This window comes from Parasteatoda tepidariorum, chromosome 9 (genome assembly GCF_982258835.1).
Source record: "Parasteatoda tepidariorum strain Cologne lab strain chromosome 9, Ptep-v5.0, whole genome shotgun sequence".
Taxonomy (NCBI): domain Eukaryota; kingdom Metazoa; phylum Arthropoda; class Arachnida; order Araneae; family Theridiidae; genus Parasteatoda; species Parasteatoda tepidariorum.
In genome coordinates, this window is record NC_141763.1 from 11,868,156 (window position 1) to 11,885,257 (window position 17,102).

The 17,102-nt window shown below is 27.5% G+C and overlaps 1 protein-coding gene across 1 annotated transcript in view; it reads right to left on the reverse strand.

Moving 5' to 3' along the window:
• The window catches only part of Karybeta3 (karyopherin beta 3), a 69,935-nt gene that overhangs the window by 17,068 nt on the left and 35,765 nt on the right, over positions 1-17,102 (reverse strand). Inside the window, exons 17-25 of the mRNA XM_043053030.3 lie at positions 16,017-16,149; positions 14,830-14,891; positions 13,520-13,676; positions 13,176-13,348; positions 11,472-11,639; positions 7,593-7,715; positions 6,297-6,371; positions 5,051-5,198; positions 1,462-1,690 (exon numbers count right to left, since the gene is read on the reverse strand). Coding sequence (XP_042908964.2) covers positions 1,462-1,690; positions 5,051-5,198; positions 6,297-6,371; positions 7,593-7,715; positions 11,472-11,639; positions 13,176-13,348; positions 13,520-13,676; positions 14,830-14,891; positions 16,017-16,149 — 1,268 coding nt within the window. The remainder of the gene's footprint in view (positions 1-1,461; positions 1,691-5,050; positions 5,199-6,296; positions 6,372-7,592; positions 7,716-11,471; positions 11,640-13,175; positions 13,349-13,519; positions 13,677-14,829; positions 14,892-16,016; positions 16,150-17,102) is intronic.

A 17,102-nucleotide genomic window follows, 5' to 3' on the forward strand; every position in this document is an offset into this window, starting at 1 on the left:
CGATGAGAACTTTGGAACGATGAAAATAAGTATCCTATTTTAAGGAAATGTGCGCTAAAAATTTATTCATATTGTGCAACAATATACAATTGCGAGTCTTTGTTCTCAAATATGAAATATTTGAAATCAAAATACAGAACAAAGCTTAATGACTCACATTTAGATAGTTGTTTAAGGACCGGGAACTCTAAATATATCCTCAATTATAAGAAATTAGCTGAAAATATGGACACCCAAGTTTCACACCGAATTATATATATGTATCATTATGTATGATACCAACAAAATAAAGTTATAAAAAATATATATATTTTTTAAATGCCCATTTATACCTGTTGATTATCTGTAAAATATGCGCCCTCGGTGATTTTAAACTTTAGTATTGCGCCCTTAAGGACAAACAGGTTGCTGACCCTTGCCCTACAAGGTTCATTATAGCGGTTTGACTGTATAAAAATAATTCCATGCAAAAAAAAAAAAACTATTAATTTTTATAATGGTTGACAAAATGTTTTGTATCTTATACAAATTGCTACCTAATTTTTTTAACTGCTTAATTTTACATGAATAAAAGCTTTGAACAAAATTGGTCAAATAGCTTTTGCAATATAAAAAAGTATAAAATTTATATTTTTGAACATTAGCCATTTTTTTTTATCAATATAAATAAAACCGATTTTGAATATTTAAAGGTGCAGTAAATATAACTAAATGGGCTTTTGTAAATGTCAAAGACTTTATAGATTATTTCAAGGAGCATATCATTTTAATAATCTAAGACACTTTAAACAACACTTCTTTCAAATTATCGTTTTTAACATTGTTATAAAATTTGCTGCTTTACAGTAAATAATAAAAGTAATAACAATAAAAATAATAATAAAATTCCATTTTAAAAAATACTTGTTATCGCAAAAAAGATAGTTTTTCAGAATGTTTTAAATTAGCTACAATAATTTCTGACATTTAACAGTGTGAGATTAACAAATACTTTTATTAAAGTACTACAAAAATATTTAGAGATTTAAAATGAGACAATTTTTTTTCTTCATAATTCTTTTTCAATTATTATTACAAAGTTCGTAGACAGATTTCTCAAAAAAAAAAAAAAAAAAAAAAAAAAAAAAAAAAAAAAAAAAACATTTTAAGCACTCAAAAATTTTTTAATCACTTTCCAAAAAAAAAAAATCCTAATTAAGATTTGTGCAGTAATAAAATAATTTTTTATATCGTTTAAAGTTTTTAACTTAACGAACGAACTTAAACGAAACTTAACTTAAACGAAAAATCAATAAAATTTCAAAACAATTTTCAGAACCTTTACATAATCATGATAAAATAACTAGTTTCTGATAAATATTGCAGTAGCATTTTTTAGGACTTGTTGATTAGACCCCACAGACTGCCTGTAACATAAACCTTTAAAGCAGAATAGAGAAAGAAAACAGAAAAAAGTCTTACGATTCTAGGAGAGTGCAGAGTACGTTGAAAACATATTTTGCTTCTTCCTCATCTTCCCATATGGGCAGCCACGTTATCCATACGGGTATTATCTCATCTGCATTGACGGATGGGTTATTTGACATAAATATTTTGGTTATGCTTGAGATGGCGTTTTCCGTCGCTCTTTCATTCTCTTCAGATCGAGACTCGGGAGCATTAATCATCTGGATTAAAAGGGGCAGGCACTCTACAAAAACAATCAATGATGTCGCATAAGTTAATTTTTATACATAAAATGAAAGACTAAAAAAAGTAAAACACATGTAAGATCAGGTAGATTTCTAAATAATAAAAAAAAAAAAAGTAAAACAGGCATAGAATGTAGTTCATTCACGTTGCACTAAAGCTGCACAATGACAGGGCAGCCACCAGTGCCGGATTAAGCGTTCGTGGGGCCCTAGGCCATTCAAATTTTTGGGGTCCTTAGATTAAATTTTTTTTCTCGTATATTTTTTATTTATTCAAATATTAAAGTATTTATATATCTTTTCATTTAAGAAAGCACATTTATAATTAAAATAAATTAAATTTTACTTTATTTTGTTAAATTAGAACTAAAAAATGATCATAACCTTTAGAAAAAATTTGAAATTCATTAACGCTTTACAAAATCAATGTTACTATAAAATTGGTATACAAAATCTTTTTTCTGCTCTTGCGATCAATAAACTCATCTATAATGTTATCAACTTCACGGAGAACATCTGATTCAATAAACATCAAACTTAGCATGTCTAATCGTAGCACGTCTTTGCTCAGTCTTGATTCGTTTCATTTTTGAAAATGAGCGCTCTGTAGAACAATTTATCATAAGAGTTAGAAAAATGCGAAGAGCAGTCAAAATGACAAATTTGAACTTAAGAAGCATTGATAAATCTTATAATACATAAACTATAATACTCATAAATAACTAAATTAAGTAATAAATAAAAATGATTAACATAATGTAAAAAAATCCTCGTATTTTTTTAATATATATTTGAAATTGATTATTATTTCTTTTTTTTAAATCATTGTTTTTCTTATTTTTTTAAGATTTATTTTCAAAAAATCTGTTTTAAGGAGGCCCTATGGCCTAGTCTGGCCTAATGGGTATCACTTAATAAAATTCCCAGACAGATTTTATCAAACTTCCCTGATTTTTGTAATTTGTGGCAAAAGCTTAAAATAAATAACAAAACACTTACACCTGCCATTAGAGTAGAAAATAAGCTATTTTTAGTTCTGACTTTTTTTTTTTTTTTTGATAGATTGATTTAGAAATAAAAATTCCTGACATTAATATGACTCCCTGTCTTTTCCCTGCTCTTTGGTCCCTCTGTTTCAACAAGAGAATTGATATATCACCAACAGATCAACTAATCATAAATAGCATTTGAAAAAATTAATACTTTTGGAACAGTGTTTTAATTAAATAAGATAATGTCATTAATATTCTGCTTTAAATAAGATAATTCTGCCATCTTATTAATGGAAATCATTAGCACTTAACATATCATGAATGGTCAAATGACTGTTTGAGAACTTTTGCATCGAAAATGTGATTATTATCTTATCGTTTTTGCACATTTGACTTCGTGACTTTTTCTAACAATTATATACAGTCAATATTCTATTATTATTTTTTTTATGTTGTTTGTTGTGAATAATACTTGTTGTATACCTATTTCTTCCACAACTGGTCATTTGGCCAAGAGAACAATTTATTGCTTTATAAGGTTATCGGATCTTAAATGAAGATGTAATGCATGTTCAACCTATTGCATTCGTTCAGTTGCACATTTCTGCAAAGACTGTTGCGTTGTTAGTTCATTCAGAATAACGGTGAATTCAAATTTCAAGAAAATACCTAAAATTTTAGATTGGCATTTTTGTGTCATAAAAAGTGGAAAAAAAAAACTAAATGTTCTGGTACGTAGCTTAAATTTTATTTTGACAGCTTTATTTCATTTCTAATTAACTGTTAGTTTTTACTCAGAAAAATATCGAAACAATCAAGACATCACAAGTTCTAAGAAGAAATCATTTTAATTATAAGAATTACAGAAATAATAATCATTAGAAGGTATGTCTGCGGAAAATGTACAATGCCCTAAATATGTAAAAAATGCATTAAGCAATAAATTAAATTTTCTTATTCTTTGTGTTTAACATACATAAAAACTAGCAATATGCAATTTTGTTTAATTATAAAGTTTATTTCCTTCCTAACAACCATATTTCATACATTCAATCAAGAAACAAAGTACGGTCATTAAATCAAAAGCTATTCAAGGTGGTCCTTGTTTTTGATGCACTGTACATATAAGTTAGGTAAATACCTACAAAAAGCATCATTATACAATACATTTTACTGCTGTAAAATATATCCATAAATATGGTATACTGTAATCAAATATTTAGATTACTTGTAATCAAAATTATGAATGCTTGTAATCATGATTACAAGTAACCAATTACTGTAATTGACAAACACCATTCTACATTAAAGATAGTAAAACAGAAATGTACATTAGTCACCTGGTTGAAAAGAGGTAGTGCATTTGTTAAAAATGAGTCACATTGATGATTTATTCACAAAAAAGTTCATTTTTTATAAATAATGCTTGAAAAAAACTATGCAACAAAAATATTTGAAATTGTATGTTAAGTTACAAAATTAAACCTGCACACAAATTTACAATACTGATATGTTCTAGATATATTGTTCAATTATCAAAATCAAAAAAATATTAATTTTATATATTTTTTGAGACAAAACTGTCAAGCACTAAAATCTTTCTGCAAGATACTTTTAATAACAAACAAACATATATGTTACTAATTTATTTTAATAAACAACTAACAAGAGCGCTGTGTTTACAAAAAAATTTTTTTTTTGTTTAATTGAACATGTAATAATTTTTTATTCTAATATTACAGGTGATATTTTCGCATTTTGTTGAGGGGGGAAAGGTTGTACACAAATTATTTCCTTTGTATTTTGTAAATAATCATAATAATAAAAAATCATTAAATCCCTTTTCGATAAAAAAAAAGATCGATGACAAAATTACGCGAATTGGACTCGGCAAAAAAAAGGGCTACTCAAATGCATAATAAATAATTGTAATATTGCATAAAAAATATCAGATTTAAGAGCTATTGAGAAATTAATAGCAATAACTGCCAACAATTCAATAGAATCATTGCCTTAAAAAGTAAATACTCAAATACACGATTCGAATTTTCCATATTGTTTGAAATATATCGAGAAATTTAAAAACCACGTGTTAATCAATTTCAATAACTGCCAAAAATACAATCTAAGAAATTCCATCGGTTTACGATACTATCGTCGTAAATTAAGTACGTCAAAAGGTGATTATCTAAATTCATGATTCAAATATTACACATAAACTTTTGAATAAAAACCAAAATTCTTTACTTTTCAAAAGAAAAATCTCTCTGCAACGTTCTGCGACAATGACACCGTGTCGCTGAAATTCTGCCACGGAGGACAATATTAAAGAAAATAAATAATTAATGAAAAATAATGTAATCATACCTTTAGCACAGTAGTCTGTAAAAGTTGGACCACCGTGTTGAGCTAACACACCAACAGTAAAAGCCGCAGTTTGTCTCAAATCAGGACTTTCGTCTGCTACAGATGCTAAGATGGATGGAAGGAAATACTGTTGGTATTTTTCACATGCCTTAAGAAAAAGGAAAAAAAGGAAATAACTTATTAAAAATTTATATCACAATTTGCCAAAATAATTAAGTAACTGTCATTTCTGAAATAAAAACAAGAGACAATTTTAAGCAGGAAATTTTATTGAGTGTTAAAAAGAGTAAAATAACTCCAATAATAATTTAAAAATTAAATAAGGATATTTTTGTAGTAAATTAAACAAAGGTTTGCCAAAGCTTTTTTTAGAGGTAACTATTTTATGAAAATTTAGACATAATTTATAAAAATTAAAAATTATGTAAAAAAATAAACTCAAAAATATGGTAAAGTAAGAAAATATTTTCAAAAACTGACACTACAGATGAAAATTATTTATAGACTGGTAAATTTGTATAAATTTTACTGCATATATTCAAAATAATTTGCTATTGTAAATCTTGGGCTTAAAATTGTATCCATTTTTAAAAATCCATAAAAATCATTGTTCACAGTTTAAACTTGAATTTAATAAAAACATGCATTTAACACTACTAGCACTAAAAGTTATTTCCATTATGAGAACATTTTCGACTGGGTCATACAAAAAAAAGTTTCACAGAGAAAATAATGTTTCTTAAAATATAAAAGTCTGTTGGAATAAATTTATAATAGTATTTAAGACAATGTTCCAATGTTTGAATTCCTGTAAAGTTTATAGAGAGATATTTGAAAAAATTCAGTGAGAAAAATAGCTCGCTTTGATTTAGCTTAGGTGACCAGTCAGGCTTACCATACCACATTGCACTATCTGACCAAACACACACACACTTGCTACCTTTTCGTAAAAGACAGCTGGTCAAAAAGCTTTTTTTCTATAGATTGGAACGAGAACGAGTTCTGAATGAGAACTTGCTTTTTCAAAAGTATTTTGAGAAACTACTGTTTTTCCTGAAGTTGAATTTGTGAAGTTACCACAAAACAGAGAATCTAACCTGTATATTAAAATAAAACTGCATCAAATAGTTAACACAGTTTTCAAAATAGGTACATCTTAAAAACTAAATTTTTATAGATGTGGACGTACAAAAAATATTGCAAGGAAGTTCATGTGTGGAGGTAAGAACAACCGATGACTACTTACTGGTCCACAATATTCGATGATATCAGCAAATACACACAAAGACCATTGGCGATCCTGCCAGTTTCTCTGAGGATCCTACAATAAAGACAAATAGCACATCAAAAATCTAGAGAGGTTTTCTATTCTCATTTAAGAATAATGAAAAATTAAAGAATAATTAATTAAATAAAAAAAATGGTTTTCTTTTCTGCAGAAGTTCTTCTCCCCCGCCAGAAGATGTTTCTCTCGCAAATTGGTGGGGGAGATAAATACTTGTGATTTTTTTATTCTTAATTGAGAATAATGAAATAAAAAATCTTGGTTTTCTTTTTTGCATGCATATTTGTTATTATTCAAAGTATCTTGCAGAAAGATATTAATCCTCGAGAGGTTCGTAGAGAGCCAATAAAATCCTGTCGCGGGGGCCAAAAAAAAATTTTTAAAACAAGTTTTCACATTTATTGGTGACTTTTTGTTGGCCTGTTAATAAAAATGCACCAAAGCGTAGCATGCACTGGCAGCTTTTTTTCCTATTGTTCAAAGATCCTCATATATATATATATATATATATATATATATATATATATATATATATATATATATATATATATATATATATATATATATATATATATATATATATACATATATATATATTCATAAAATTATCAAATTTCAAAACCATTTTCTAAGATTTTACATGATCATGACATACTTAAAAACTTTTGGAAAAGAATTTTGTTCTTGGTTTTATTAAGCACCACAAAAACATTTAAAGCATAATTTTAAATGTATTGAATATATAATTACTCATTCTATTCCTTAGATTAATAATTACTTTATCAATAATTTAAAATTATAGTTAGCTATACCTTATTTAAAAATGCATACCTAAAAAACATTTATAACATTAAAATAATTATTTACGAATTATTCATATTAACTCATTTTTTAAAATAAAATGTTTACTGATGAAGTATTTTTATATTTTAAGGAGTTTCATTTTAAGTAAAAGTTTGTTTGAAAGAAAGCTAACATAAAATTATTAATTAAGATTGGACCATTCAATAAACAAACAATTATGTAAAAAAAGTACTAATAGGCAAGTTATAAAGATTAAGTTGGTTACCAATTCTGATCCCTACTTCGTGAGTTTCTTAAAAAAAAAAAAGTAATCTTATTCTTTTTTTCCCCTTCTGATTACAATCAGGGTGTTCCATGAATATCAAACATTAGTATATATTTTTAGAATCCGGAATTCCGAGAACTAAATATACACAATAAGAGAAAACAAAAAAAAGTATTTAGGACTCTTACCAAAAGCTTAATAAAATGTGGTAACAGCATCTCAAAGCAAACGAAAAATTCTTGTTTGTAGGTAGAAAATAAGGTACAGCAAATTTCTGAAATTTTACTTAGAATATAAACATCTTCATCATCCTAGAATAGAATAAAATAAAAAAATGCATGCAATCAGATGTAAAACCATGAAATCAACTGATTATGTAACATTATCTGTTATGCCATTATTTTGAAACATAATATAACACATTGTGAAAATCAACATTTCCCTTTTCAAAAACAGACATTTACAAAAAGGGAAAATTTTAAACACTTTTTTAAAATAAGCAATTGAAAAAGCACTTTTAAAAAATGAAAATAAGCATCTTTAAGCACTTTTTAAAAACTCTATGCACTATGATCTAGACTAGTGGTCGGCAAACTTATTAGCCAAAGAGCCAAATATGAACATTACAACAATTTTTAAAAAAGTTAGGAGCCAAATCTGCTTGTTTAATAAACTTTTATTACATTAAATAAGTAGTACACTAAATTTCATACTTAATAAATATTTATTAATGCGAACAATGTGCTTGCATCTCCTTGGAAAGTTTGAGTAAGTCAGGTTTGTATGTTGTTTTTAATTTTAGGCCAATTTGTACCCCCACTACTTTAGAAAAAGTATGCGCGCATGCTTGTGGTACCTTTGTATCACACCGGAGTACGCCGAAAACATACGAACAATTTCAGCCGGTAGCTTGTACATGGTTTGTGTTTACGTTTACGAAAACTAAAAAAATTAAACTCGATGTTCGTTATGTATTTTTACAACAATATAAAATTCTAATTACCTATCTATCTTTTAACTTAAACAAAAAATTATACATGTTCTCGATTTACAGAAGAATTTTAATTTATCAAAATAAGATGTAATATTTTTTCTCACTAAGTTTTTTTTTTAATGGAAATATTATTGCACCTTCCGTGGATATTTGTGCCAGAGCCGCACTTAAGGAGCCAAAGAGCCAAATGCGGCTCTGGAGCCGCACTTTGCCGACCACTGATCTAGACAACTCTTTGTTCATAGAAGAAAAAAATATTGCAATAAATCCTGACACTACAAATTTACTTACAGTTAGGACAAAAGTGGGAGGAGAATCATGCTTATAGCAGTAAGGGATGGATTAGTATAAGAATAATAAATATAACCTAATTATATAAATTTTTAGAATAAGGAAAAATGGAGTTCCAACAAAATAAACCGTAATTTTTATTCTTAAAAAAAAATTGTGATCACAGTGTCAAGGTTTAACACTAAACATACCAACACTTAATAGATACCTATTTCTACGATAGCCGGTCAAGTGATCAGACTTAGTTTCTTAATTAAATGTATGAAATATGGATGTTAGGAAGGAAATAAACTAAAAAAACTTAAACAAAGTTGTATATTGCCAATTTTCATGAACAAAGCCATTATGCCACAGAATTTTTAATTCATTGTTTAACGCATTTCTTACACATACAGGGTGCTTCCATTGCACATTTTCCGCAAACATATTTCTTCTAGTAATTATTATAATTAATATTTCTTCCAGCTGTTTTGACATTTTTCTGGGTAAAAACTAACAGTTAGTTAAAAATGAAGTAAAGCTATCAAAATAAAACATAAGCTACTTACAAAAACATTTAGTTTTTGTCACCTTTCTTCACACAAAAATGCCAATCTAAGATTTTAGGTACTTTCTTGAAATTTGAATTCACAGTTATTTTGACTGAACTAACGACGCAACAGTCTTTGCAGAAATGTGCAACTCATCGAATGCAATACGTTGAACACGCATTACATAGTAATTTCTGATTTCATAACCTTATAAAGCAATAAATTGTTCTCCCTGTCAAATGACCAGTTGTGGAAGAAATAGGTATACAAAAAGTATTATTCAAAACAAACAAAATACAAAAAAATAATAATAGAATATTAATTGTATATAATTGTTAGAAAAAGTTATGAAGTCAAATGTGAAAAAAACAATAAGATGAGTGCATTTTCGAAGCAAAAGTTCTTAAACGGTCTTTTGACCGGATATGGTATGTTTAGTGTTAAATGTAAAAATATTTAATACAGTACAGAACCCGTTATGCGGAATTCAGAAAACCGGGACGAAATTTGATACATTTTCCCGCCATTTAAAGAAAAAAAAAATTTTTTTCCTCACAAAATTTCAGGATTTTTCTTTTTTTTTTTGAAAGATGTTTACCTTACAGTCATTTTGGAAATAATCATTAGTGTATTACATTATCGTTTTTTCTTCTTTTTAAGATTATTACCAAATATTTTTTTAAGTTGGATTTAATAATAATAAAAAAAAAAAAAACGGCTTTTTGTAGCGATTCAGAAAACCGGAAAAATCAGTTATCTGGAATAGTAATGGTCCCAATCGTTCCGGATAATCGGTTCCCTACTGTACTATTATATTTCCAATGGTAACAAAAGGAAAAACTCTTAACAAATTTTAAAGTACTTTACACGGGTGCCACTCACTAAAAAATTTCAAGACTGAACATATTTTTTTGACCAATTAACACGATCTAATATTGTATATCAAAAATTTATATCTCATTGACTCGAAAATTCAGCTTTCCGTGATAACGGCACATATTAAATCAATGATTTGATTATTTTTCAAACTTTTTTCTTCATTTTATAAATTTATTTTTTTACATCAATTACTGAATTAACTACAAATTTTTCCACAAAGCTATTTACATCTATACTTATTTCTTGTCTTATCTTTAAAAATTTACTCAAAAAAAATCTTAATTTAACTATGAACAGCCTTTCAAAACGCTAGCATAGCTGCCAACATGGATAGATTGTACGAAATATAAATTTCATGATAATTGTTGCAAAATATACTAAATATTTTACACACAGAGAATCTGATGGATTTGTATAGTATTCAAGATAGAAAAACTGCAATATTTTCCAGCTATGATTTCACATTAAATGATCTTGAAATGTTATGCATTATTTTTATTGACGATTTTAAATAGCATGATTTAATTCATGAATGATAGTTAGCTGAATTTTATAAATGAAGCTTATGTATTAATGACACTTATTTAAATATTCAAGCAAGCAATAATCTACACAAAAATTCTATTTCAAAAGGGATGTTTTAAGGTAAGTTACTCAATTTTACAGAATTTTCTTAAATGTTCAAAAACCAGATCATTTCCCACCCAGGACTGAAGAGTGGCACCTTTGGACTGATAAGAATTACTATTTTAACTCAGCTTTAGGGCGCACCTATAAAACTGATAAATATAGGAATGGAGTTTTGCATGTCCTAAACTGGTTTTGGATAGGACAAGTGATTTTAACTGTCCTAAACTAAAACTGTTTTAAAGTGTCCAAACCTTGAACATTGGTAAAAGGTAAAAATTCTATATGTGTAACCATTGTACACATAATAATTACATACATTTATAAATATTTGATACTTTTTATACAATCTACTTTAACTTATTAATGGAAAATAATACAATATAATAGGAAAAGATTTATAACGTTTAAAGCTCCACAATTCATTGAACAACAAAACTGAATACCTAATCCCTTAAATATGCTTTTAATACTGAGAAATTATGTTTTTGCATAAGGATAAATAATACAATATTAACTATAAACCTTTTTAATAAAACAAAAATTTTTCTTTATTCGGTTTCTTGCTCAAAAATTAACCATTTATTTTTCACAAATTTATATTTTTTTTTAAACTGTGGCATAATTTAAATAATAAGGGTTTTGGACAGTTTAAGACAAAGGAAAGGTGTTTTAGACAGAATGGTTTAATCCATTCGGTCCTACACCTTGCAAACTCTGGATAAAAACAAATATTTTTCATTTACTTGTCTAAGAAGTTCTTCCTCAGATGCTTCATCATGATCTTCATCTTTTCTTGTGTTTTCCCTCTCTTCGCATCTTTTGAAATGGTTTTCTAAGTATTTAGTTAGAATTTTTATTAACTGTGACATATCATCCTGTGTAAGGCAATGGCAATTCAATACTTCAATGCACTGAAAAAGAACATTAAGAAATATATAATTTTCTGTCGCTCTTTTGTTAAAATATTATTATTATTATTATTTTTGCACAGGTCTTCCAATCCATTCACTTATTAGGAAAAACCCTAAGAGAATACTCTGGTGGCCCGAAATATTGAGGTTGGACACAAAAACCTGAGAGTCAATAGGTATGCATGAATAATGAAACACAGAGGTTCAGGGTAAAGAATGCTCGACTCCTAATGAGATTAGCGAGATTCTAATCCCGGTCAATACAAATTCTGCTGTGAGCTTGCATCGACTACAATAATGACATAAAATATTCTCCACGGCAGACAAACTAAAGGTTCGAACCCCATCATCGTTGGGTTAACCGTAGTAGATTTTCGTGATCTTCCACTCCATATAGCTGCCAACATGGATAAGAAAAAATTTCAGAGATTTCACAAATTAATATAAATTTCATGATAATTATTTCATAATGTACTAAATATTTTATACATAGGGAATTCTAGGGATATCTATACTAATCAAAATTAAATTCCTGTTATGGTTGTCAGTAAAGAAACTTGAAACGTTATGTTTACGCATAATTTTAAATAGTAATATGCATTTAATTTATCAAATATAGTTAAAAGATTTCTTCATCAATTTAAAAAGTTCTGAAAAAAAAAAAAATAAACTGAAAATTTTTAGAACAAAATAAAAGGTTCTTAACTGATTTTTACAAATGGTGGCTCACTTCATTCTGTATTACAGTACAGAACCCGTTATCCGGAAATCAGAAAACCGGAAAACCAAAAAACCGGAACGAAATTCAATACATTTTCCCGCCATTTTTTTAAAAAAAAAAATTTTCCTCATAAGATTTTAGGATTTGTCTTTCTTTTTTGAAAGATGTTCACCTTACCATCATTTTGGAAATAATCATTAATGTATTACTTCATCGTTTTTTCTTCTTTTTAAGATTATTTCCAAAAAAAAAAATTTTTTTTTAGTTGGATTTAGCAATAAAAAAACGGTTTTTTGTAGCGATTCAGAAAACCGGAAAAATCAGTTATCCGGAATAGCGATGGTCCCGATCGTTCCGGATAATCGGTTCCCTACTGTATTAGTAATACTTATTTAAGTATTAAAGCAAGCAATAATAACCTGTCCAGAAAGTCCATTTCAATAGGAATTTTTTTAGGAATCTTACTCACAATTTTAGGGAATTTTCTAAAATCTACAAAAACCAGGAGAATATTTATCAGACCAGTGTAAAAAGTGGAAAATCCAGTAGAGTTGGCAGTGATGTACACAATGTGAATTAGTTCCATCAAAAAGTTCTACACCAAGGCTTGAGCTAGGAGTTCCCTTGTCTTCTAGGTACTGTTCAAAATTAACAAGGCTGAGGAGTTTATAGTCGTAAGCCCAAAAATAGTTAAGCTATTCAACATCCACTTAAAATAACTTGCGCCATCAAAATAACTCAAAAATATGAGTTAAGATAAATCTTAAATTGCAAAAGGGTGGAAGGCTGAATTGAAATGAAGGAACGGTACTCACCTGAGCAAAAGCAGACATATGCTCACTCACGACTTCTGGCTCAGGTTCGGCAACGAGAGCTTCTAGAAGGGGTGGCAGAATAAATCTCCACATATTTTGCACATAGGCTTCTCCTCTAATTTTGGCACTTTCTAGAATCCAGGGCAATATTTCAGCTGCAGCTATTCTAACACGTAGAATGTAAGGAAACTAACTACAATTTCAAGCTCATTAACAGGAAAAGATAAACCAGATTTCTATAAATTTCAAAACAATGTTTGAAAAAGATTTGAGAATTACTTGGATGGAAAAAAAAAAGAATTATTTTAAGCATTAAAAAAGTCAATATTTGAATAAAAGGATATCATCATGAAAATAGAATTTCAACATTGGAACCATTAATTGAACTGTCTCCTCAGCATATGCAGCAAAACTTTCCTTCAATTCTTTGGCATAGCACACCAGCATCTGGCAAGCTGTAGCTTTATCTTCTAGACCAGCAGTTCTAATTCCAAAATTATGCTGAAATGAAACAGGGTTTGTTGATTTAAATCAAATGATTTAAAGAAAAAAAATCATTCACTGACTTTTTTTATACACGCATTGATTTAAAAAGTTAAAAAATAGTGTTTTAAATTGATACTTTTCTTAGTTTCAAAATTTATTTTAAATAAATTGCTGCATTAATTAATTTTAGTTAACGAAGTTAAATTTTTAAAAATCTTTGATTTCTGAGATTGAAACTAAAGATTAAAGTAAAATTTTAAGAAAAAAAATTTCAATGAGTACATAGATTTTTTAAACAATTTTTCTTAGCTTAACTTAATTAATTTGATATAGGATTAAAAATGAATATTTTAATAAAAATATATAGATTAAATATTTATTTTTTGATAAATGACTACAGTTATAAACACAATCTGTTAAATTTATTTTGACATTTTAAAATCACAATTTTAAATTAAAATTATGGTTTGCTAATTGAAACTTTGTTTTCATAGTCTTTAAATTCTCTATTTTATCTAGTTTTTAAATTTCAATCATGGATTTGTTTCAATTTTTTTTTAAACAAATAAATAAAAAAAATCACTAAGCCTGAAATGAAATGTATAGCTTAAAAGTTGCAGCAACAACATACACATTGAAATATTATACAAATTTATTTATTTCTTCAAGATTTTAGGAAATAGTTCTTGTTATGGATTCTAGTTCAATAATTTTTCTGTTTCATTTGATTTTTATAAGCATTACCAGTAGAGATGAATTTCTTGAATTCTGTCAATTTTGAAGGTTAGTGTGGGTATTCTACTTAGGTTACTTAAAACTGCCCCCTCCCAGGCAAAAGCAGAATGTATTAATGAAAGAATCAATATATTAATGAAAGGAAATGCTTTCTTCCCCTTGCTTCGATGCACAGTCTAATTCTAAGTGATAAAAGAACCACAATTTGCTTTAAAAAATTAACTGAAGAATTGTTCCCATCAACTATAGTGATGCTAAAAAATGAAGGACTTTTAAAAACCTTGTACCAAAATTAAGTACCTCTAAGGGGCCTTATTTTCCAAAATAAAAATTAAGCAGTTTTTAAGGACTTTCCAGGACCGTGGGAACCCCGTATTAATAATATTTAAAAAGGAATTAAGAAATTTATAGAATAATTTATAGAGTAATTTACCTTTTCACCTAGATTGACAAACTCCCAGTCATCATCATTTCCAACAACTTTCATATCATCCGCTGAAACATTTAAAGAAGATCAATAAGCAGGATTTTGATTCTTTTTATAATCTGCCCTGCACTAGGAATTAAGGTGTTGCAAGACTTAGACTTTTAAATAGATATTTTTTCCACAGCATTGCAGATCTTTTAATCTGTAGCAAATTATGGAAAACCATTTTAACACATTGTGAACTGACATAGAAATTAAGCTTTCAATGAGCTGAAGTGAATTCAATTTTTATTTCAACGGAATAATTTAATTGTTCCTTTAATAAGAACAATGTCAATTTGACTTAAAAAATTAAGAGATAACTACAGCAAATTATATGTGTAGTATTTACAAACAATATATTTATAGAATAATGATTTAGATTAAAAAGAGAGAGAAAGAAACAATACTAAATGATACCTTCCAATATACACACATTAACTATAATAACACTTCAACTTACTCACTTTTTCATATTAAAGATAAGCATACAAATCGAGGTAAACGGAGATCAGGAAGTAATAAAAACTATCTTAATAGTGACAAATTAAATGTAAATTTTATTTCTAATCTAGAAAAAGATGTTAACAAGTATTATAATATTAAATCAATGAAAGTCTTTGTTTTCTCCTTTAAGACTAATGATGTATATAAGCTTCAAGATCTTATTAACTTTTCTTTTATTAATTTACACTTCGAAATTCTTTGTTTCGATCTTGTAAAAGGTAAGATGAGTAAAATTTCCCCAAATAAAAAGAAAAATTTAGATAATTTATATTCAGTTATTAATTTTCAAAAACCCTATTTTCGATTACCTCTTATTAAATTCTATTTCAATAGGGATTTTTTTTAAAGTTAGACCATCGAACCATTAGGAATGAGTCTTATACTTGGAATTTCAATCATTAGATCTAAAATTATTCAGGATTTTAGCGCACTGTAAATTTGAACTAACAGTGATTATTAAGAATAATACCAATAAAAGAAAGAAATCTATCTGGCACTGTGCGCTATATTTACAAAAAAAAAATTCTCCGCTCTTGTTTGCACTGACACATTGCATATAAAAATTAACAATTTCTTTGAATGAACATTATTTTGAAAATAAATTACAAGTGGAAAAAAAAAATTATGAGAAAAGTGGAAAAACTTACAATCTAATACGGCTATTTCTGGCCTCAATGATGCTGCTTTTAACACAGGACCCATCACAAATTGAAGATAAGGCTCGAATCCCTTTCCTAAAATTTTGCAGATTCTTGCCCAAGCTGTTATCATGTAGGATAGCTAAAACAAAAATTGTTTTATTTCAGTTTACAAAATAAATATTACAACCTAATTTCCTATAACAAGCACATGCAAATATGCTTATGGAACTTCAATAGCATTTAACATAGTTTTGCCACTTCTCAGCATGAAATTCATGACAACTCTACAAAAATTTCAATTGACCATTACTGAACATATTGTTCTTGATGGGTCATCATCAGATTCCAGTCTTCGAAAAAAGCAATTTTGAGGCATTCATACAAACATCAATAATCTTAGATGGTAGCTTTTATGAGTGGTTTGCAAGAATCATCAGAATCCTGTTCTAGCAAATTCTGGATAAGTCACTGATTAAGTTTCACTTCAGAAAAATGAGTTGTGCACCCATATGACCAATGTTAATAGCCCTAAAAAAATGCTATCCTAGTCCTAAAATATGGAAGGCAGGCACAATCTGGAAAATATGATTCCAATTGCTTAGGCGCAGCGTCATCAAAAGTTTAAACCCCTTTATGGTAATTTCACTTTTTCCATATTTTGCAACATCTCAACAACTATTTAAGCAAACTTTCTTTTAACACTAGAAATACTGAAACTTAGTATATACCTATATTGCCCAAAAGCAGTTAAAATGACTGCATTGTGAAAGAATAACTAATGTGTAAAGAAATTTGTTTTAAATTATTTATAGTTAAGTTATTAGAAATTCTTAGAAATTGTGTCATATACACCATTGCTTTTCTAATTGAAATTAAAAAGCAGTCAAAATGACTTCCTCGGGCAATCTAGTGTTAATATTTATTAAAAAATTCATATATCGGTATATAATTTCAAGTTTAAAACATTTTTTTTTAACTATTTTTTAATTTATTTAATAATAGTTGCAAAAATTGTGAATTGTAAGGTATACCAATTTTTACACTATTTTAAAGAATTAAATTTTAAATGATAAAATACAAAATTTGAACAAA